The 23,063-nt window shown below is 46.1% G+C and overlaps 1 protein-coding gene across 1 annotated transcript in view; it reads left to right on the forward strand.

The window, feature by feature from the left end:
- Window positions 1-23,063, forward strand: part of ptpn20 (protein tyrosine phosphatase non-receptor type 20) — a 473,076-nt gene that overhangs the window by 414,780 nt on the left and 35,233 nt on the right. Inside the window, exons 42-45 of the mRNA XM_070865389.1 lie at window positions 2,111-2,187; window positions 7,897-7,997; window positions 10,041-10,201; window positions 12,871-13,019. Coding sequence (XP_070721490.1) covers window positions 2,111-2,187; window positions 7,897-7,997; window positions 10,041-10,201; window positions 12,871-13,019 — 488 coding nt within the window. The remainder of the gene's footprint in view (window positions 1-2,110; window positions 2,188-7,896; window positions 7,998-10,040; window positions 10,202-12,870; window positions 13,020-23,063) is intronic.

A 23,063-nucleotide genomic window follows, 5' to 3' on the forward strand; every position in this document is an offset into this window, starting at 1 on the left:
CCAAAAATTAATGCCAGAGCTTCCCTTTCGATTTGCGAATAATTACGCTCACTAGCACTGAGAGTGCGTGAAGCAAAAGCAATTGGTCTCTCCTCCCCACTATGTGATACATGAAAGGTCACTGCCCTAATTCCATAAGTGGAGGCGTCACATGCTAGCTTGATCGCCTTAGATACATCATAGTGAACTAACATGGTACTCTCTACCAACTGGCTTTTACATTCTTTGAATGAATTCTTCTGACCACTTCCACTGGACTGGTACAACAACAATGAGTGTAGCCCAATTACATAAGATCTATCTTAGTGATAATAATCATCTCTAGTCTTTTGAGTTCTTGGTCAACTTTCTCCTTGAGTGCATATGGTACGGAATGTGGCTTGCAGTAAACTGGTCCAGCATTCTTCTGTACCCTGACACTCGCCTTGAAACCTTGGATTGGACTGCCTGTTTCGCGGAACACCTTGGGATACTGTTTGATGACCTCATGCTTCAATGCAAATCTCGTTTCAACACGAAAAATCTCATTCCAATCCAGCTTCATTGGTCCCAACCAATTTCTACCGATTAAGGCAGGCTTGTCTCCTGCCACTACGAAGAGAGGCAAGCTCTGAAACTGATCCTTGTATTTCACCGGAACGGTGATACATCCTACCACAGGGATTTGCTCTCCTGTAGCCTCACAGCTCTATCTTTGACTCAACTTGTTTTGATATTGTGATTCCAATCCTATGCTCACAGATGCACCAGTGTCACCAGGGTATCACAGTTCCTGCAATGTCTACTTGGATGACGAAACTTTGAGAATCATTGTTAGGTACCCTTGTGCTCCTGATGATGTGTATCTCCTCATCCTGTTGCTTTTCTTCCATGCTATGTAGTCTCTGGGGATTTCTACTTATAGCCTTGAAAGTCGGTTCACTCTTTAGTCGGCATGCTTTTGCAAGATGCCCAATTTTCTTGCAGAAGAAACACTCTGCCTTCACATATAGACAACTTTGAGCAATGTGTTGTCCCAGACATCAATAGCATGACTTCAGTGCGCTGTTACCTTGGCCAGAGAGTGAATGAATAGTTTCTTCAAAGCTACAATGTACTTACTGATACTCTTGTCATTTAACTGATCTTGTGTTCCAAAACGATAACTTTCAGCAATTGCGCAGCGCTCTGCCATCACCGCTCCTCTTGCCGATTTTAGCGCCCCTAGTGAAGTGGCAATGCTTGATTTACCGCCGCACTTCCTTCCTGGAGCGCTAAACCAGAACTTCGCGTCGGCTTCACTTGTGTAGTGCCCGGCACTCCCACATAAGTTATCATCCTAAACAGGGCGCCACGCAATTTCTAACCCTTCGTGTTCTATTGCTTGGAGCTCCTGACGTCACCGATTCTTTTGCGACTGATTGGTCTGCTTTGTATGCTAGTCAAAAACCATCACCTTAGCATCTGCCACTGCTAATCTACAGTGGTTCAGCTGGTAGCACCCTCGCCTCTAGGTCAGAGGTTGTAGGTTCAAGTCCCACTCCAGGAACTTGAGCACAAAAATTTAGGCTGACGCTTCAGTGCAGTGATGAAGGAGCGCTGCACTGTCGGAGATGCCGTTTTTCAGATGAGACGATAAACTGAGGCCCTGTCTGCTCTCTCAGGTGGATGTAAAAGATCCCATGGCACTATTTCGAAGAAGGGCAGGGGAGTTATCCCCAGTGTCCTGGCCAATAATTATCCCTCAACCCACATTACTAAGATGATCTGGTCATTATCACATTGCTGTTTGTGGGAGCTTGCTGTGCGCAAATTGGCTGCCACCTTTCTTACATTACAACAGTGACTACACTCCAAAAGTATATCATTGGCTGTAAAGTGCTTTGGGACATCCAGTGGTCATGAAATGCGTTATATAAATGCAAGTCTTTTTTTCTTTTAACTGAGCATTTTCATCAGTTGTAATTTCTTATTTCATACTGAAGAGAAGAAAGATTTATCAGTTGGAATTTTTTAAAGATGACAGTGTTCATGCTATCTCCTGCAGTGTTATTTTGAACTCTGTAATCATACACCAGATAGATTTGTGTAAATATTTGATGCTAATGTAGTTTTATTACTTACTTGCCAGAGGTACAATTCCGACAGCACAAGCCACAAGTACTTGATACTGAACACCCGTGCGGAGTCGCTGGAGATTCCTGTGAGGTAAGGGGAAACCTACAGGTCAAAGGCTCGAGGGGCCGAGAGCTCTCAGCCCCACTCAGCCAACGCCAATGTACTGCAGCGGTCACCGGTGACCTCTGCCCCTGACCCTGCCAGAGTTTCCAGGGTCAGTGGCAGGACCACTTAAGGTGACACCCACAGCAGACACCCGCACCCATTTGGGTGCACCTTGCTACAGGAGGGTGGTGCGGAGGTAATAGGTCCATGGATGGCCACTTGTGGGAGTCGTTGGTGGGACCCTTTCATTGGTGCACAGGTAACTTGGCAATTACAGGAGGGCCAATTCGATTAGGCACAATTTTTAGGGTAATTCAGGCCTGGAATTGCCAAATGCTCCATGTAAGAATTAGGAGCAAGAGTAGGCCATATGGCACCTCGAGCCTGCTCCGCCATTCAACATGTTCATGGCTGATCTTCGACCTCAACCCCACTTTCCTGCCTGATCCCTATATCCCTTGACCCTGAAATGAGCTGTCGAACACATATCTGCAGCATAACTTAGACCGCCTATTTCCACCTCCTTAACATCACCCATCTCTAACCTTGCCTCAGCTCATCCGCTGCTGAAGCCCTCATCCATGCCTTTGTTACCTCTAGACTTGACTATTCCAATGCACTCCTGGCTGGCCTCCCACATTCTACCCTACATAAGGTGATCTAAAACTCGGCTGCCCATGTCCTAACTCGCACCAAGCCCCGCTCACCCATCACCCCTGTGCTCGCTGACCTACATTGGCTCCCAGTTAAGCAACGCCTCGATTTCAAAATTCTCATCTTTGTTTTCAAATCCCTCCATCGCCTCGCCCCCTCCCTATCTCCGTAATCTCCTCCAGCCCCACAAGCCCCCCCCCCCCCCGAGATGTCTGCGTTCCTCTAATTCTGCTGTATAATCGATTATAATCGCTCAACCATTGGTGGCCGTGCCTTCTGGTGCCTGGGCCCCAAGTTCTGGAACTCCCTCCCTAAACCTCTCCGCCTCTCTACCTCTCTTCCCTCCTTCAAGACACTCCTTAAAACCTACCTCTTTGACCAAGCTTCCTGCGCTAATTTCTCCTTATGCGGCTTGGTGTCAAATTTCTTGTCTCATAATACTCCTGTGAAGCGCCTTGGCACATTTCACTACATTAAAGGCGCTATATAAATATAAGTTTTTGTTGTTGTTGATTCATTTAGTGCCCAAAAATCTGTTGAGCTGATCTGTGCACCAGGTTCATCTCGGGGTCCGGGTTTCTCAGCAGTAGGGAGGCTTGGGTCGGGGAAATTCCCAGCATTGGGAATTCCCTCCCCCCAGCCCACTCCCTCTGATGTCAGGACACATGAGTCGGGCGGGCACGAGTTCCACCCACCCCCTGTGCAGGTTGGTCGCAAGCAGGTCCCATCCTACTTCATCGGACCTCCGGTCTCTGACATGCTGGTCTCAACCGTGGCTAACAAGGAAAATTAAGGATAGTGTTAAATCCAAGGAAGAGGCATATACATTGGCCAGAACTAGCAGCAAACCTGAGAACTGAGCGAATTTTGTAATACAGCAGAGGAGGACAAAGGGTTTAATTAGGAGGGGGAAAATAGAGTAGGAGCGGAAGCTTGCTGGGAACATAAAAACTGACTGCAAAAGCTTCTATAAATAGGTTATCCACTTTGGTGGTAAAAACAGAGAGACAGACTATTATCTGAATGGTGACAGATTAGGAAGGGGGAAGGTGCAGTGAGACCTGGGTGTCATGGTACATCAGTCATTGAAGGTTGGCATGCAGGTACAGCAGGCGGTTAAGAAAGCAAATGGCATGTTGGCCTTCATAGCGAGGGGATTTGAGTACAGGGGCAGGGAGGTGTTGCTACAGATGTATAGGGCCTTGGTGAGGTCACACCTGGAGTATTGTGTACAGTTTTGGTCTCCTAACTTGAGGAAGGACGTTCTTGCTATTGAGGGAGTGCAGCGAAGATTCACCAGACTGATTCCCGGGATGGTGGGACTGACCTATCAAGAAAGATTGGATCAACTGGGCTTGTATTCACTGGAGTTCAGAAGAGTGAGAGGGGACCTCATAGAAACGTTTAAAATTCTGACGGGTTTGGACAGGTTGGATGCAGGAAGAATGTTCCCAATGTTGGGGAAGTCCAGAACCAGGGGTCACAGTCTAAGGATAAGGGGTAAGCCATTTAGGACCGAGATGAGGAGAAACTTCTTCACCCAGAGAGTGGTGAACCTGTGGAATTCTCTACCACAGAAAGTAGTTGAGGCCAATTCACTAAATATATTCAAAAGGGAGTTAGATGAAGTCCTTACTACTCGGGGAATCAAGGGGTATGGCGAGAAAGCAGGAAGGGGGTACTGAAGTTTCATGTTCAGCCATGAACTCATTGAATGGCGGTGCAGGCTAGAAGGGCTGAATGGCCTGCTCCTGCACCTAGTTTCTATGTTTCTATGTTTCTATGTGAAGAGAAAAAGATTAGTGAAAACAAACGTAGGTCCCTTGCAGTCAGATTCAGGTGAATTTATAATGGGGAACAAAGAAATGGCGGATCAGTTAAATAAATACTTTGGTTCTGTTTTCACGAAGGAAGACACAAATAACCTTCCGGATGTACAAGGGGACCGAGGGTCTAGTGAGAAGGAGGAACTAAAGGATATCCTTATAAAGTGGGAAATTGTGTTGGGATTGAAGCCCAATAAATCCCCAGGGCCTGGTAGACTACATCCCAGAGTACTTAACGAAGTGGCCATATAAATAGTGGATGCATTGGTGATCATTTTCCAACAGTCTATCGACTCTGGATCAGTTCCTATGGACAGGAGGGTAGCTAATGTAACACCACTTTTTAAAAAAGGAGGGAGAGAGAAAACGGGTAATTATAGACCGGTTAGCCTGACATCAGCAGTAGGGAAAATGTTGGAATCAATTATTAAAGATGAAATAGCAGCGCATTTGGAAAGCAGTGACAGGATCGATCCAAGTCAGCATGGATTTATGAAAGGGAAATCATGCTTGACAAATCTTCTGGAATTTTTTGAGGATGTAACTAGTAGAGTGGACAAGAGAGAACCAGTGGATGTGGTGTATTTGGACTTTCAAAAGGCTTTTGACAAGGTCCCACACAAGAGATTGGTGTGTAAAATCAAAGCACATGGTATTGGGGGTAATGTACTGACGTGGCTAGAGAGTTGGTTGGCAGGCAGGAAGCAGAGAGTCGGGATAAACGGGTCCTTTTCAGAATGGCAGGCAGTGACTAGTGGGGTGCCGCAGAGCTCAGTGCTGGGACCCCAGCTCTTTACAATATATCTTAATGATTTAGATGAAGGAATTGAGTGTAATACCTCCAAGTTTGCAGATGACACTAAACTGGGTGGCGGTGTGAGCTATGAGGAGGATGCTAAAAGGCTGCAAGGTGATTTGGACAGGTTAGGTGAGTGGGCAACTGCATGGCAGATGCAGTATAATGTGGATAAATGTGAGGTTATCCACTTTGGGAGCAAAAACACGATGGCAGAATATTATCTGAATGGCGGCAGATTAGGAAAGGGGGAGGTGCAACTAGACCTGGGTGTCATGGTTCATCAGTCATTGAAAGTTGGCATGCAGATACAGCAAGCGGTGAAGAAGGCATATGGTATGTTGGCCTTCATAGCTAGGGGATTTGAGTATAGGAGCAGGGAGGTCTTACTGCAGTTGAACAGGGCCTTGGTGAGGCTTCACCTGGAATATTGTGTTCAGTTTTGGTCTCCTAATCTGAGGAAGGACGTTCTTGCTATTGAAGGAGTGCAGCGAAGGTTCACCAGACTGATTCCCAGGATGACAGGACTGACATATGAGGGGAGACTGGATCAACTGGGCCTTTATACACTAGAGTTTAGAAGGATGAGAGGGGATCTCATAGAAACTTATAGTTTCTGACGGGACTGGATGGGTTAGATGCGGGAAGAATGTTCCCAATAATGGGGAAGTCCAGAACCAGGGGACACAGTCTTAGGATAAGGGGTAGGCCATTTAGGACTGAGATGAGGAGAAACTTCTTCACTCAGAGTTGTTAACCTGTGGAATTCCCTACCGCAGAGAGTTGTTGATGCCAGTTCATTGGATATACTCAAGAGGGAGTTAGATATGGCCCTTATGGCTAAAGGGATCAAGGGGTATGGAGAGAAAGCAGGAAAGGGGTACTGAGGGAATGATCAGCCATGATCTTATTGAATGGTGGTGCAGGCTCGAAGGGCCGAATGGCCTACTCCTGCACCTATTTTCTATGTTTCTATGTTTCTATGCCTTCCTGGACCAGTGTTGGGTGGCTGAGGATTGTGGGTCCAAACTGTCGGGCCTTCTTCATTATTTGAATTCAGGCAAACCCTCCACACTCGGGCTAGCTGTAATTCGTGGCGAGTGTAGAGAATAAGGAACTGCCATTCACTCTCTCCAGCTGCAGTAACATTTGTGATTACTCATGTACAAGAGCAATGTGTTGTTAGAGGTGACCCTGGGCGCCACTGAAGAGATGCGCAGTAGTTTACAGATAATCCTTTTCGTTTGCTGTGTAAAACGCCACCTGATTGGAATAGGAGGAGTACAGATGTGACAAACACTGCCAAATTTTCATTAACACATAAAATGATTTGCATCTTTAAGATGCTGCTGGAAGCAGCATATTAAATTTGTCATCATTTGCATATGCAGAGTTAATTAGATAACAACCTTATTTTCCTAAAAGTCTTTTCATAAATCCTGTCTGTTTTAGACATGTTAAGCTAAAAGGAGAATAAATAAAGCATATATAAGCAAGTTTAGTTTGCATATTGGCATATTAGCATAGTGGTTATGTCACTGGACGAGTACTCCAGAGGCCTGGACTAAGGGTCTGGAGACGTGAGTTCAAAACCCACCATGGCAGCTGGGGAATTTAAATTCAGTTTAATAATTAAATTTGGAATGAAAAAGCTGGTATCAGTAATGGCAGCCATGAAACTAAAGGATTGTTGGAAAACCCCATCTGGTTCACTAATGTCCTTTAGGGAAGGAAATCTGCCGTCCTTACCCGTTCTGGCCTACATGTGACTCCAGACCCACAGCAATGTGGTTGACTCTTAACTGCCCTCTGAAATGTACCAAACCGCTCTGACAAAGTCAGCACTGTGGGAGTACCTTCACCACAAGGACTGTCGCGGTTCAAGAAGGTGGCTCACCACCACCTTCTCGAGAGCAATTTGGGATGGGCAATAAATGCACACATCCCATGAGCAAATAAATACCTTTTAAAAATATGTAAACTAGGCCGCTTTCTAAACCCTTTCAGGCAGTGCAATCCAGATCATAACAAGTCACTGTGTTTAAAAAAAAGCATGCTACTCAACTCAGCTCTGTTTCTTTTGCCAGTTAGTTCAAATCCGTGTCCTTTGGTTACCGACCCTCATGCCAATGGAAACGGTTTCTCCTTATTTCGTAATTTAGGGAAGACGACACACTTGCGGCCGCACCAGAGAGGAGTGTGGGTAGCAGAATGGACGCGGTCTCTCACATGTTCCATTTAGCGAGGTTCCCCTATAAGTTAGCAATCGATTCCCCCTAGTTTCAAATTTCTAAAGCTTTTGGCGGCGAACGTTCCCAGCTGGGGAATATAGTCACATCTGTACTTCTCTGCGCGGCGCATCAGCTCAACGACCGCCTGTCGGCACTTTATCATCCCTCTTCTTCTGCCACTTCGCAGTGTGCCGGGAATAATGGCTTTCATCTGACGCATTCCACTCACGAGCAGAACGGAAAACCCAACCTCGATGCCGCACAGAGCTTCAAACGCAGCACTGACTGGTAAACAAAAAATGACGATTTATTCCGTAATCTGATCTGTGATGTTTGAAAATGTCACTAAAGGACACTGATATATTTTTTTTCATTCGTGGGATGTGGGTATCGCTGGGAATGCCAGCATTTATTGCCCGTCCCTAATTGCCCCTTGAGAAAGTGGTGGTGAGCCGCCTTCTTGAATCGCTGCAGTCCGTGTGGTGAAGGTGCTCCCACAGTGCTGTTCGGGAGCGAGGTCCAGGATTTTGAACCAACAACGATGAAGGAACGGCCGATATATTTCCAAGTCAGGATGGTGTGTAACTTTGAGGGGAATGTGGAGGTGATGGTGCTCCCATACGTCTGCTGCCCTTGTCCTTCTAGGTGGTAGAGGTTGGGAGGTGCTGCCGAAGAAGCCTTGGCGAGTTGCTGCAGTGCATCTTGTAGATGGTGCACACTGCAGCCACGGTGCGCCGGTGGTGGAGGGAGTGAATGTTTAAGGTGGTGGATGGGGTGCCAATCAAGCGGGCTGCTTTGTCCTGGATGGTGTCGAACTTCCTGAGTGTTGTTGGAGTTGCGCTCATCCAGGCAAGTGGAGAGTATTCCATCACACTCCTGACTTGTGGAGGTGAGTCACTTACTGCAGAATATCAGCCTCGGACCTGCTCTTGTAGACACAGTATTTACTGTTGCTCCTTGCTCTAATGCACCATCGAGTGAGGAACTAGCCAGCCAGACCAGGCAGGCCCGAGGTTTGCTCAGTGGTCAGTGCTATGTCGGCTGATCTCAGCCAGGGTAGCGACGATGTCGTTGCTGAGTTTGATTTGCCCAGACTGGGAATGGAAACGTCAGCCAAAGTTCCTGCTCCTGATTGCTATCTGGTCATTCCTTACGGAAAGTGTGAGTGCTCAGAGGTCAGGGGATGGACAAGATTGGGTTCAGCTTTAATAACCCTGCTGTGTGCAAATTGGTTGCTGCATTTCCTACATTAGAAACAGTGAGTGTACTTCTCAAATACCTCATTGGCTGTAAATCGCTTATGGGACATCCGGTGGTCGTGAAAGGTGCTACATAAATGCAAGTCTTTTTCACAATCAAACGGTGTGTCCGCACTCGGGGCTGGACTCACGATTGAAGACTGGCTTTTTGGGAAAGGTACCAGAGAGTGGCTGACCTGTCGAACCTGCTCTCTTTCATCAATCAGCGTCTTCGGGAGAAAATTCAAACAGGCACAGTGGGCCGAATGACCTCCTTCTGTGCTGTAAGATTCTATGGGGGCGGAATTCACCTGTTGTGCACCTCCTGTTAGTGCCTCTGGGGGGCGCTAATGGGCACAAACCTATTTTCGCCCGGGATGGGGTGGGGGAGGGGGAGGGGGCGCGCTAGCGGCACCTGTGAAATTGCACGGGAGTTAGTGGCGGCGCTGACATCTCCTACTTTTCAAATCCCTCCATGGCCTCGCTCCTCCCTATCTCTGTAATCTCCTCCAGCCCCACAACCCCCCCCAAAATGTCTGCACTTCTCTGATTATAATCACTCAACCATTGGTGGCCGTGCATCCTGTTGCCTGGGCCCCAAGCTCTGGAACTCCCTCCCTAAACCTCTCCACCTCTCTACCTCTCTTTCCTCCTTCAAGATGCTCCTTAAAACCTACCTCTTTGACCAAGCTTTTGATCACCTGCGCTAATTTCTACTTATGCGGCTCGGTTCAAATTTTTATCGCATAATACTCCTGTGAAGCGCCTTGGGACGTTTCACTACGTTAAAGGCGCTATATAAATACAAGTTGTTGTTGTTGAGTGAACCAGTTTTCTGATAATCCGATAGTTTCCTGATCACTTTTTGTTTTACTGAAAACTGCAGGCTGTGCTATTCTGTTACATACATGGTTTTAAATGATTATATAAGGCACCATCTCAATGCAGTAGGAATTTAGTTCTATTCCAGCAATCTGTCTTGCAAAAAACAAACCTTAATCGATTTCAAAACCGTTACAGGATCAGTAAGTTATGAACTTTGTATGCACTAAACACAGGGAAGCCAGCCATTTGTTTTTCTCCTGTTTTAAAGCTCAGCGAAATGCCACCAGAGTCACTCAGGAGCAGAGTTATACATTCGTGATAGGTATGAAGATGAGGGAAGGGATGAGGAGGAGAGATACAGTTCTGATGGCTGGACCAGTGATGAGGATCCGACTGGCTCCTCTCGCAGAGCACCTGCTCCCCCTACAGGTGAGCTTGAGGATAACAAGCCTTTCTGCAGATTCTGTAACACTGAGAATATTGGCTCCTTTAGACAATAAAATGGATTCTAGAAAATGCTAGAAAATTGTAAATTAGAGTTGCTCTCAGTAAAAATTGGTTACAAAGAATTGTTATAGTTATTAATCGTTATTTTGAAGTTGACTGAACACATGCTATTGTTAATGTTACGGCTGAAAAGGAAAGCTATCAAGCTTCAGGGTTAATGCATTTATTTGACGCACATTTATCTGAACGACAGATTGAACGCTACAAATGGCTGTAGTCCTCATATTGACCCGCTACCCCTTTGCGGTCTCTTCTCTCTCCACACCCCCCATTTTCTGGACAGACTGCAGCGGCATCTCTCAAGCAGATCTTTGGCGTCAGCCAATGCACTCTCACCTCTGAGTCAGAAGGTCAAGGTTCAGGACCCACTCCAGAGAATTCAATACATGATCCAGGCTGACACTCCAGTGCAGTGCTGAGGGAGTGACGTTGGATCTGCCGTCTTTCGGATGAGGCATTAAACCGAGGCCCCGTCTGCTCCCTTGGGTGGATGTAAAAGATCCCATGGCACTATTTCGAAGAAGAGCAGGGGAGTTATCCCCGGTATCCTGGCCAATATTTATCCCTCAATCAACATCACTAAAACAGATTATCTGGTCATTATCACATTGCTGTTTGTGGGAGCTTGCTGTGCAAAATTTGACTGGCGCGTTTCTCTATATTAAAACAGTGACTGCACTTAAAAAGTACTTTATTGGATGAAAGCCCCTTTGGAACATCCTGAGGTTGTGAAAGACACGATATTATTGCAAGTTCTTTCTTAATCAAGAACCCGCTGAAATGACACAGTGACAGATTTCTGACAGTAACCATGGTCTGACTTGGTACTAGCTCAGTGGATGAGATACTGAATACTCCATTATATGCAACTTTTCCCAATACAGCAATGGTCAAAATAATTTGTGTGTTGTCCTAATGCTCCTCTCTCCAGCACCTGGGTTCTGCTCATTTCCCAAATGGTACCGAGAGGAAAGGGTAGTGACGATCCCATGATATCAGACCTCCAGCCCCTTTACGCTGGCCTGCGACTTCCAGCGCTTTCCAAAATGGCACATCTGGTCCTCTGCCTGCAACAGGTGTAGCCCAGCCTTGTAATGTTCCTCACCGTGAGGCCCAGGGAAGCTGCCACTGGGCCCAGCACTGAGATTCCCCACACAGCCTCAGAGGGTGTGAGAGGTTGTAGTGGACGGTAAGAGTAAGTCAGAGATTTGTTAAACAGTGACCCACCATATCTTTCGGCTTCAGAGCCAGTTGGGTGTTACTGGAGGAAAGCAGAAAGCTCCAAACCCATCAACCAGGCCTGCAGATACAGGCCACTTGGGTCTGTGTTGTTGATTCTGTCTCCGATTCTCTGGGCAAGGCCTTGCCAGGAAGTGGGCCTAACCCAGGATGTGATCGGGCTAACGGTGTGGGATACCACATTCAAGGGCATCACAGAAACGCTCGGCCTGTTCCACACCAGGCAGGGGAAGTGGAGGAGGAATATCAGAGCCTGTATGTAAAGGATTATGAGAAATAAGTAGGAAGTGTGATACGGCACTATCTAAATGTAATTTCTGCTTCTTAAAAGTCTTCCTTTAACTTATTATATAAACAGATAGCGGGGCCGAAATTGCCCCTTTGTATAAGGCCCGTGGCAACGGGGCGGTGCAGACTGGCCGGCGAATCTCCGCGGAGGGGCCGCCATTTTACATATTGCCCTTCCTCAGGTTTGGAGCGGTGTAGGGGACCGCTCCACCCGTTTTCCCGCCGCAGCGTGCACGCGCCGACCCCTTACCGACCGGCGGCGACCCCTTCACGAAATTGCCCCGCGGGAGTGGCGTCACCGCCAGTCGGTGCCACTGACAGCTTTTTCTCTCGGTGCCCTTTCCGTGGCTTGGTGGCGTGGCCGCCCTTAAAGGGGAAGTGGGTGCTGCCGGCCACTCCAGCTTATTTTATTTTTTGTCGGGCGGCTGCCAGGTCGAACCGGCAATTGTGGCCGCGGGTTCGGCCGGGCCGCCAACAGGCTCCCCCTGGCTCCCCCTCTTGGGTGCCAGGCCACTGGCCCATCCGAAACCCTCCCTGGTGGCCCAGTGTTTGTCACTAAAGTGGCTGCGGAGTTCGCAGCGGCCCTCCCCTTTAACTGAAGGATAGAGATGCCGTGACACGCCCAGCGCGATGATGTCATCAGTGATGTCATCTGATGCCTTGCAGCGCCGTCCACTCTGACCCGCCCCCGATGATGAGGCCACTCCGCTCCGCTCCAAATAAAAAATCACAAAATGCTGAATTTCTCCGGTTCAGCCGCCCCGTGCGTTGAGCGGACGGAACACTTCAAGAGCGGTAGGTGCAACCCGTTCGGGCGGTGGGCTATTTCAGCCCCAGTGTGTTGTCCTGAAATATTCCACAAAATTAAAGGGGTCAGAAATTGATCTTGGTTGCTCGGGTAAAAGGGGCGAGAGTGAATTGGCAGCCCATGCATTGGAAAGGAAAGTGTAAAAGGGGCTGCCGATTCACGATCGCCCGAGGCGAGTTTCTACCCCCAGGTCTTTCTAATGCCGCCTGGCTTTCAAACTTCACCGAGCACTGAGTGTTTTCTCTGCCTCCGTTAGGACCGCCCATGGTGTCAGAGGCGGAGTTGGTGAGTTTGCCGGTGGCGAAGACTCCAGTGGGCAGTCGGTACTCGGGAGCGAGCCTGGATGCTCTCGTCGGAAGCCTTGAACAGCAGCTGGAGCAGCAGAAGCCGCTTAAAGAATTCACGGTAGGTCGTCGAGCCCCCACCCGAGCAGTCTGTCACACCGCATGCGCTTACTTCCCCAGATGTTTGGACGCACGGAAAATATCATTGAGGGCCAAATTTCACCGGAGCTGCCCCCGCTCCATAACTTCGCCAGGGAATGCATCAGATCCCAATTTTACAACCGTAAGTGAGGTTTCTGTCGCACCTATGACCAAGTTACAGCACCAGAGCGGGACATACTCCGAGGGAATTCCAACCATCGTGCTTTTTCCACGCTATCTTGCACCCCCCCCACCCCAAGTTGCCCTTAAGATGGTGGTAGTGGTCCGCCTTGCTGAACAGCTGCAGTCCGTGCGGTGAAATGCTCCCACAATGCTGTTAGGTGGGCAATACCTCCAACAACCACAACCATCTTCCCTTGTGCTAGGGCTGACTCCTCTTCCCTATTTACCAGGGCCCCCTGGTGCCACATTCGGTCAATGCTGACTTGAATGTTAAGGGCAGTCACTCTCTCCTCACCTCTAGAAATCAGCTTGCATCCATGTTTGGACCAAGGCTGCAATGAGATCTGCAGCTCAGTTGTTCTGTGGAATCCAAACTGAGCGTTAGTGAGCAGGTTATTGAGAAGGTGCGCTTGAAAGCACTGATGATCACCCCTTTCCATCACTTTGTTGATGATTGGCATTAGGCTGAGATGTGGTCATTTTGACCAGGTTGAATTCGTCTTGCTTTTTCTGGACAGGTCATACCTGGGCAGCTTTCCACAGTGTCGGATAGATGCCAGTGTTGCAGCTGTGCTGGAACTGCTTGGCTAGAGGCGCGGCTAATCCCGGAACACAGGTCTTCAGCATGACAGCCGGTATGTTATCGGAGACCATAGTCTTTGTGTGTCCAGTGTCCATCAAGTCAGGAGAGCAACAAGAGTTGGATCAATAGACTTCTGGCCAAATTAACAGCCTTCTGGGCTCAACATTGAGTTTAACAATTTCAGATCATAACCCACCGCTCCTACTTTTTTGGGCAGCAGCGGTTGGTAATAATTCTACTATTCCCATTTACACCTCCTCTAGACGCATCTTTTGTTTCTTTACTTGCCCCATTACCATTCCCTTTCGCCTCACACCCTCATCCCTTTGGTCATTTAATCTCTCCTGCCTCCCACCTTATCACAGACCTTCCCTTTTGTTCTTTCCTCCCCTCCCCTCTTTCCCTGCCTCTGTACTTGCTTAAAACCCGTTACACCTCTAACTTTTTCCAGTTCTGACGAAGGGTCATTGACCTGAAACATTAACTCTGTTTCTCTCTCCACAGATGCTGCCTGACCTGCTAAATATTTCCAGCATTTTCTGTTTTTAGTTCCGATTTCCAGCATCGGCAAGATTTTGTTTTTCTATGAGCTTAGTGCTACACTGAATGTTATCTTTGTCCACGGGGCAGGCTTTAATTCGGTTTGAAGCTATTAATCAGAGCCATTCTGTTAACATAATTGGCACAAGCTTAGACAACTGGCTAGGTTACTAAGACATGCCTGTGTAATGGTTTATGTAGGGGGCTTTTTTTTTGTTCACTGTTTGAAGATAAATCAACTAGTTGCCAAGTATAAAATCCAAATCTCCAGGCTATATCATTGATAGCTGAGACCAATTAGTCAGTTAAGGTAGAACATCGATTATCTTCTCTCCCATTAACCACAGCCTTGAACCAGGGCCAATTGGGAAAATAGCCAGAGTCAGGGCAGGGTCAAGAAATCAAGAGTGGTCTGAAGTAGGTTTGGAGATCAATGCATCAGGTCGGAACAGCAACAAGAATTGGGTCGATACACATGAACATTAGGGTGCTAGTTTGGGAGACCAATGAGAGTTGGCTGAGATATGAGGTTGGGAGGGCAGCGAGGGTTGGGTTGATTGACCTATGAGGGTTGAGATACCAGGTCGGGAGGGAAATGATAGTTGGGTTGATTGACCAATAAGGGTTGAGATACCAGTTTGGAGAGCAGCAAGAGTTAGGTTGATAGACCAATAAGGGTTGAGATACCAGGTCAGAAGAGCAGCAAGGGTTGGGTTGATTGACTTAGGAGGGTTGAGATATCAGATCAGGAGAGCATGGGGCTCAGGGTTTTAGTAGGGTGACCAACAGGGGTCACTAATTTGATGAAATGCGAATACCTTAAACAACCTTGTTTTAATTTCATGTGTCATACTTGCAAAGTGGAGAAAACCATTTAAGAGCTTTGAAGTAAAAATCTCATTTAATGTCTTAGATACACCCATATTTAAAATACAGTGCCACCTTGTCTTGATTGACAATATTTGCATTTTTTAGTTTGAACAGTAGGTCAGCAGTCTGTCCATTTCCCTTATCTACCAGGGGAGGATTCCCCTTCAATGTGGCAGATAAAGGTTCCACTGTCACTGTTTTAAACACAATAGTCACCAATTTATTGTAACCTCAAACACAGGCTCAAATTAAAACCACCTCCTTGCTTTAAATCAATCCTTTCATAATATAAAGTCAAACATTTCTTTCAGGAGTTACCCTCGGAGAAAAGTGAATGAAATGTAAGGGTAGGTTTTGTCGGACTTTAAGCCTCACTTGGCGGCAGCACGGCCAGGGATTGGGCACTGCAGTCAGCAACAGGGCGAAGCCCCTGACCTCTGCTCCCGATTGTCCGATGAAATCTCCCGTTGATCAAAACTCCACTGCCAGAATCTCGCAAAACGTAGCCCCCCGTGTCACAGGTTAAACACCTGATACAAGCGTACGATAACTTAGAAAGCACGACGTGTTAAAAGCTCTTGAAAGTTAAGTGAAGTTACAATGGACCTTACTTTATGAAAACTAAAGATAGGTTAAATGCTGGGAAGAGGCTCAAGCATGAATGGTTTTCGTGTCATTTACTCCCAATGAGCTGGGCTACTGACTATCACAATGACCGATACAGACAGAAGGGTGTACTGTTCAGAGTCTTTGACTGATCTTATCTTATGGTATCAGTTACCGGTCAATGCAATAAATACAGACAGCTGATACTCATTCACCTGCCCTTATCGCGCTGCCTTTCAAATTCAAGTTAAATACACGAGCAGAGCTACACTCGGCAGTATTTACTACATCCATATTTTTAGTAGGATTTTTTGTAATAAAATGTTCCAATGATTTATTTACTCGGTAAACCTGGTAAAGGGCTTGTGACAGGATTATCCAGCTCAGTCGGCTGAAGACAAGTTCTCTATTAGCAGTCTGCAGTTAGCAATTCGGGGAAAATGGCATTGCCAGCCAAATTAATGAGGTATATAGAAACAAAGAAACATAGAAAATAGGTGCAGGAGTTGGCCATTCGGCCCTTCGAGCCTGCACCACCATTCAATAAGATCATGGCTGATCATTCACCTCAGTACCCCTTTCCTGCTTTCTCTCCATATCCCTTGATCCCCTTAGCCATATCGAACTCCCTCTTGAATATATCTAATGAACTGGCATCAACAACTCTCTGCGGTAGAAAATTCCACAGGTTAACAACTCTCTGAGTGAAGAAATTTCTCCTCATCTTGGTCCTAGCTTACCCCTTATCCTTAGACGGTGACCCCTGGTTCTGGACTTCCCCAACATCGGGAACATTCTTCCTGCATCTAACCTGTCCAGTCCCGTCAGAATTTTTTATGTTTCTATGAGATTCCCTCTCATCCTTCTAAACTCCAGTGAATGCAGACCCAGTCGATCCAGTCTCTCCTTATATGTCAGTCCTGCCATCCCGGGAATCAGTCTGGTGAACTGGTCACATGATCAGCAATAGCGCCCGGTGAATGTGAAAATTGACACTTAAGGGCCAAATTTTTCTGGGTGTACTGCCATCGCGGAGACTCCCCCTCTGGGAAATCAAGACGCCACAGGTGTGCCCCCCAATGATTTTGCATTCTTTAAAGTTTAATGGAAGTAAATAAATAAATGCCAAAAGAACTAAAGGGGAAATGAGGAAAAATGTTTTCACACAGAAGGTTGTTAAGATATGGAACGCACTACCTGAAAGGTAAAATCAGATTTCATCGGAACTTTCAAAAGGCACTGCACATATTTGAAGAGGACTAATTTGCAGGGTTATGGGAAAAAAGCTGGGGTGCAGGATTAAATTGGACAGCTCCTTCAAAGAGCTGGTAGAAGCTCGACAGGCTGAATGACCTCCTTCTGTCTGGATTTATCGGTTATCTAACACCTCAGTTAGCGGCCAGAGGGGGTGTCAATGGGAGCATTAGAGCTTAGCGACCGGGGGTGCAGGGTTTTGTGCCGTGACGGAAAATCTAATTCCACCACCCTTTCAGGTAGTGCATTCCAGATCTTGACAACCCTCTGTGAGAAGAAGTTTCTCTTCAGTTCCATCGTTGAAGATCTGCGGCTAGACGTGTGTTTGCAAATTCTTTCTATTAATAAATGTAATCAGATTCAATTTGGAGGCAAAACAATTTAAGGAAGAAGCAGAGAAGGATTCTCCTTAACCCTTCCATTATTGTGGAAATGATTACTTTTCAGCACTGCCTGCTTTTGATGTGATGTTTGTCTCAAAGATGGACTCCACCAGTTCGGTTGCAAAATCAACCTTTGAAACTGGTTTCAGCTGCCAAGGCCCCAAGCTCTGGAACTCCGTCCCTAAACCTCTCCGCCTCTCTTACTCTCTTTCCTCGTTTAAGACGCTGCTTTAAACATACCTCTTTAACCAAGCTTTTCATCACCTGTCCTGGTGTGGCTCGGTGTCAAAACTGTTTTTATTGATATCGCTCTGGTTAAGCACCTTGCGATGTTTTGTTACGTTAAATGCACTATATAAATGTAAATTGTTATTTCAGGGAATATTTAAAAAAAATCTCCCACCTACAAAATAGATTGTGGATACAAAAACGGAAAGACAAATATAAGACTTAAAATGTTATAACATATATAAAAATGGTTATATTAAATGGATAAGAAACAATAAAAATATATAAAAATTGATAAGAGAGTATAAAGAATATAGATAAAAAGGGCAACTAAGGAAAAGTATTTTCATATTTTATATTTTTATTTACTACAATTAAGTTTGATGAATATTGTAATAACACAGCTTTTTCCTGATATTTGAGTGGTGTTTCTATTTTTTATTAGGATTTATATTCAATCCTTGAACTAAAACTAAATCAGTCCAGGGAGACAGTCCTGAATCCAGTGTCAATTGAAGAATTAAATTTGGATGTGGAATATTATCCCATAATAATCAACGTGTCCAACTTCTGTGAAAAGCATCACTGGGATTGCAAGATCAGTGTGAAGAGTTATTTTTTGAAAATAATCATGAAATTACATAAAAAACAGAAAATACTGGAAATCTCAGCAGGTCAGGCAGCATCTGTGGTGAGGAAGCAGAGTTAACGTTTCAGGTCGATGACTCTTTGTCAGAACTGATGAAGGGTCATCGACCCAAAACGTTAACTCTGCTTCATCTCCACAGATGCTTCCTAACCTGCTGATATTTACAGCATTTTCTGTTTTTATTCCAGATTCCAGCATCCTCGGTATTTTGCTTTTGCATTAGCATGTAATTACGTTTCCGTGTATAATTACTGGAAGGGACATGTCCCTTTAAATCTGGACAACACTTGCCACAGTCACAACTGCACGACTGTCAGAGGCAGAAGTAATGTGGCCTTGAATTTAAACAGGCATTATTAACAGGCCTTTAATCTAATGTGTGGTTCCAAGGTTGACCAGGGAGATCCACTGTCAAAGGACGCGAGACAAATCATCTTTCAGTGACAAGCACTGATTATATTTGTTCCTGCTATGCCAAATAGTGGTCCATGCTCCCAAAAGGAGCCTTGCTCCTCATTCCGGGCTCTAGTCAGCTCGGGGCATGCGACATAAATCAAGTGACGGGGTGGACGGAGTGATGAGCTGGCTGTCGGTGAAAGCAGAGGATGGGACTGAATCATGCCAAGCTGGTCGTAGACGTTAAGGTCGTTGAGATGATGAGAATTAAAATCGCTAACCATGATAAGGTTAGGAGGGGCAGCCAGTCTGTTCCATTTCAACTGAAATATCATCATTGGATGTGACTCCAGTGTCTCTGAGATTGGTAAGTGGAGCAAAGGAGAATAAATCTGCCTCTTCAGAAATCGTGAGCTTCAGATACAATTAATGCAATACTGGGACTGAATGAGAAACGACAGTGTGCCTGGGCACTTCGCTGCCTCTAACTTCTTTTAAAAGCAAGGATTAACTACGTTAGAAAATGAATGAGCAAAACAATTGCACTGACACTATGGCCTTTTGCTCATCCAAGCTTTTGGTTTGAATTATTCGCCGATAGACATGATAACAGAATGCTCTAATGCAGTGGCTTGTATTTGAAGCTTGATCAGAGTACCCTTGCAGTGGAGTGTGTCTGGTAGGAAGCTGCTCAAGCCCTGACTACCCTGCAGCAGTCGGTGCTGTCTGTCTACATCACTTGGTTCTGCTCGACACCTTGTTAACCCAATGTGAATAACTATCAATTGGGAATCCTCCCCGCCAAACTTAATACTGTGTGTCTAACCATTGGAAATGGAAGTGAGCTCATTTTCCTCACCCATGCAATCTACTTGTGACTGCGCTGTTTACAGCGAAGTCTAGTCATTCAGGGAATATTGTCTGTATTCTAGATGGTCATGTGCTGCCTCGATGCTGTAAATATAGGCTCGACAGATCTCGCATGCACTGGTGAGGTTATCTTTGAATATTGCCAACCAGCTCTTGTCTTCTGACACTCACTCATTTTCTGCTTGATCCCTCTTCTCTAAGCATCAGTCTCTCCAGGTTCACTGATGTGCCTTTCTTCCCTATTTATCGTCCTTGCCGCTCTTTCCATTTCAGTCCTGTCCATTCCATTTTCATTTTACGGGGCGGTAATCGCTGCTGTGACTAAGTAGCTCAGCTGGTTGAGTCATCATCATAGGCGGTCCCTCGTATCGAGGATGACTTGCTTCCACGCCAAAAAGGGATGAGGTCACAGGTGTTTCAATGAAGGACCTAATATTCTGGATCCTGAACTACACCGTGAAGGGTGGAAGATGCCTGTGCGTGGATTTTTTTAACGTGTGGTGGCCGTTGCACACCAGCCACCACACGGGTTTGACAGAGCTAGGTCTTTGTCCAGTGGCAAGGGTTAACCAGGACGACTGGAGACCAGCTCTGCTGCACGGACCTGCAGACTGTGTCATGCCTGCCACACTGCTCCAGCAACCCAGTTACCACAAACACAGATTATTACCAACCCATCTTGTTTTCGATCATATGAATCTCTTTGTGTCAGCTGTGGCTCAGTGGGTAGCACTCTCGTCTCTGAGTCAGAAGGTTGTGGGTTCAAGTCCTACTCTAAGAAACTTGAGCACAAAATCCAGGCTGACACTCCAGTGCAGTGCTGACGGAGTGCTGCACTGTCGGAGGTGCCGTCTTTCGGATGAGACGTTAAACCGAGGCCCCGTCTGCCCTCTCAGGTCGATGTGACAGATCCCACAGCCACAATTTCAAAGAAGAGCAGGGGAGTTATACCCTCTGTTCTGACCAATGTTAATCAATCAACATCATTAAAAAAAAAACAGAATATCTCTTCATTCTCACATTGCTCTGTGTGGGAGCTTGCTGTGTGCAAATTGGCTGCCGCGTTTCCCACATTACTACTACTGTGAAGCGCCTTGGGACGTTTTACTATGTTAAAGGCGCTATATAAATACAAGGTATTGTTGTTGTAAAATGCTTTGGGACGACCTGAATGGCGCTGTATAAATGAAAGTCTTTCGTTCTTTTGTACTTTATTTTTTTTAAATAAGAATTTTGTAGCTTGTCGGCATTACAAACATTTTTAAATGATTGTTTTCTGGGAGAAAGAAAATACAAGTTGAATGCCCTTGACATTAAAGCGCGGGGGGGTGGGGTGGAGGAGTTGGGCCTTTTGTCTGTAAGGAGACCCTGATCAGGTTTAGCCTGATTGAAAGAGAGATGTCAAGGTTCAGGCTGGTGGCATGTCGCAACAAAGGGAGACATTTGCTGCTATCTCTAAATGGCTATTCTATCAAAAATGAGTGTAATGTTTCAAACGCTAGTTACGCAGCCACTGTGTCCACATAGCCGAGTTGAAAAAGACACATATTTTGATCGTTCAGTAGAAGTTGATCCCAGGTGATAGGCCTATAGAAGCTTTATCACAAGGTTGTCCATTGCCTATTCATAAGGTTTATTGAATTGTGCCTTTCAACTCTATTTTATGAGAGTCAGCTTTCGAGTAGTTGTGAAATCACTTCTATTGTCACCCTGGATCAAAGGGAGGAAGGACAAATAATCCAAGCTGGGGTCTCACTCACCTGATTTCGTTTTGCGGCTCTGCGGTATGGGACGGAGGCGTCGAAGAGAGCGCTCCTGAAGGTTTGCATCACGGATACGTGGCCCAAAGTTAGTCATAGAACCATAGATATTTACAGTACCTCATGTCCGTGCCGGCCGACAAAGAACTATCCAGCCTAATGCCACTTTCCAGCTCTTCGGCCGTAGCCTTGTAGGTTACGGCACTTCAAAAGAAAAGAAAGACTTGCATTTATATAGCGCCTTGTACGACTACCGGACGTCTCAACACGCTTTACAGCCAATGGAGTACTTTTGGAGTGTAGTCACTGTTGTAATGTGGGAAACATGGCAGCCATTTTGCGCACAGCAAGCTCCCACAAACAGCAATATGATCATGACCAGATAATCTGTTTTTGCTATGTCGATTGAGGGATATATATTGGTCAGGACACCGGGGATAACTCCCCCGCTCTTCTTCGAAATCATGCCATGGGATCTTTTATGTCCACTTGAGAGAGCAGACGGGGCCTCAGTTTAACAGTGCAACACTCCCTCGGCACTGCACTGGAATGTCAGCCTAGATTTATGTGCTCAAGTCCCTGGAGTGGATATGCACTTCAAGTGCATATCCAAGTACATTTTAAATGTGATGAGGGTTTCTGCCTCTACCAGCCTTTCAGGCAGTGAGTTCCAGACCCCCACCGCCCACTAGGTGAAAAGATTCCCCTCAAATCCTCTCGAAACCTCCTACCAATTACTTTAAATCTATGCCCCTGGTTGTTGAACCCACTGCTAAGGGAAATAGCTCCATCCTATCCGCTCAATCCTGGCTCCTCATAATTTTTAACACCTCAATCAGGTCTCCCATCAGCCTCCTCTGTTGCAGAGAAAATATCCCCAGCCTATCCAATCTTTCCTCATAGCCAAAATTCTCGTCCAGGCAACATCCTTGTAAAGCTCATCTGCACCCTTTCCATTGCAATCACATCTTTCCTGTAATGCTGTGTCCTGAACTGCACATAATACTCTAGCTGTGGCTTAACTAGTATTTTATGCAGTTCAAGCATAACCCCCTCTGTTCTTGTATTCTATGCCTCAGCTAATAAAAGCAAGTATTCCATATGCCTTCCTAACCACCTTATCTGCCTGGCCTGCTACCTTCAAGGATCAGTTGTCATGCACTCCAAGGTCCCTTTGTTCCACGACACTTCTCACTGTCCTACCATTTAATGTGTAATCCCATACTTTGTTAGCCCTCCCAAAATGCATCACCTCACATTTCTCCGGATTGAATTCCATTTGTCACTGTTCTGCCCACCTGACCAGTTCATTGATATTGTCCTGCAGTCCACAGCTTTCTTCTTCATTAACAACCACACAGCTGATTTTAGTATCAGCTGTAAACTTTTTAATCATATCCCCTACATTCAAATCTAAATCATTAATAAATACCACCAAAAGCAAGGGACCTAGTACCGAGGCCTGCCGAACCCCATTGGAAACAGCCTTCCAGTTACAAAAACATCCATCAACCATTACCGTTTGCTTCCTGCCTCTGAGCCAATTTTGGATCTAACTTGCCACTTTGCCCTGGATCCCATGGGCTATTACTTTTGTGACCAGTCTGCCATGTGGGACCTTATCAAAAGCCTTGCTAAAATCTATATACACTACATCATACACACTGCCCTCATCGACCCTCCTCAAAAAAATTCAATCAAG

Source organism: Pristiophorus japonicus, chromosome 22 (genome assembly GCF_044704955.1).
Source record: "Pristiophorus japonicus isolate sPriJap1 chromosome 22, sPriJap1.hap1, whole genome shotgun sequence".
NCBI classification, from domain to species: Eukaryota; Metazoa; Chordata; class Chondrichthyes; family Pristiophoridae; genus Pristiophorus; species Pristiophorus japonicus.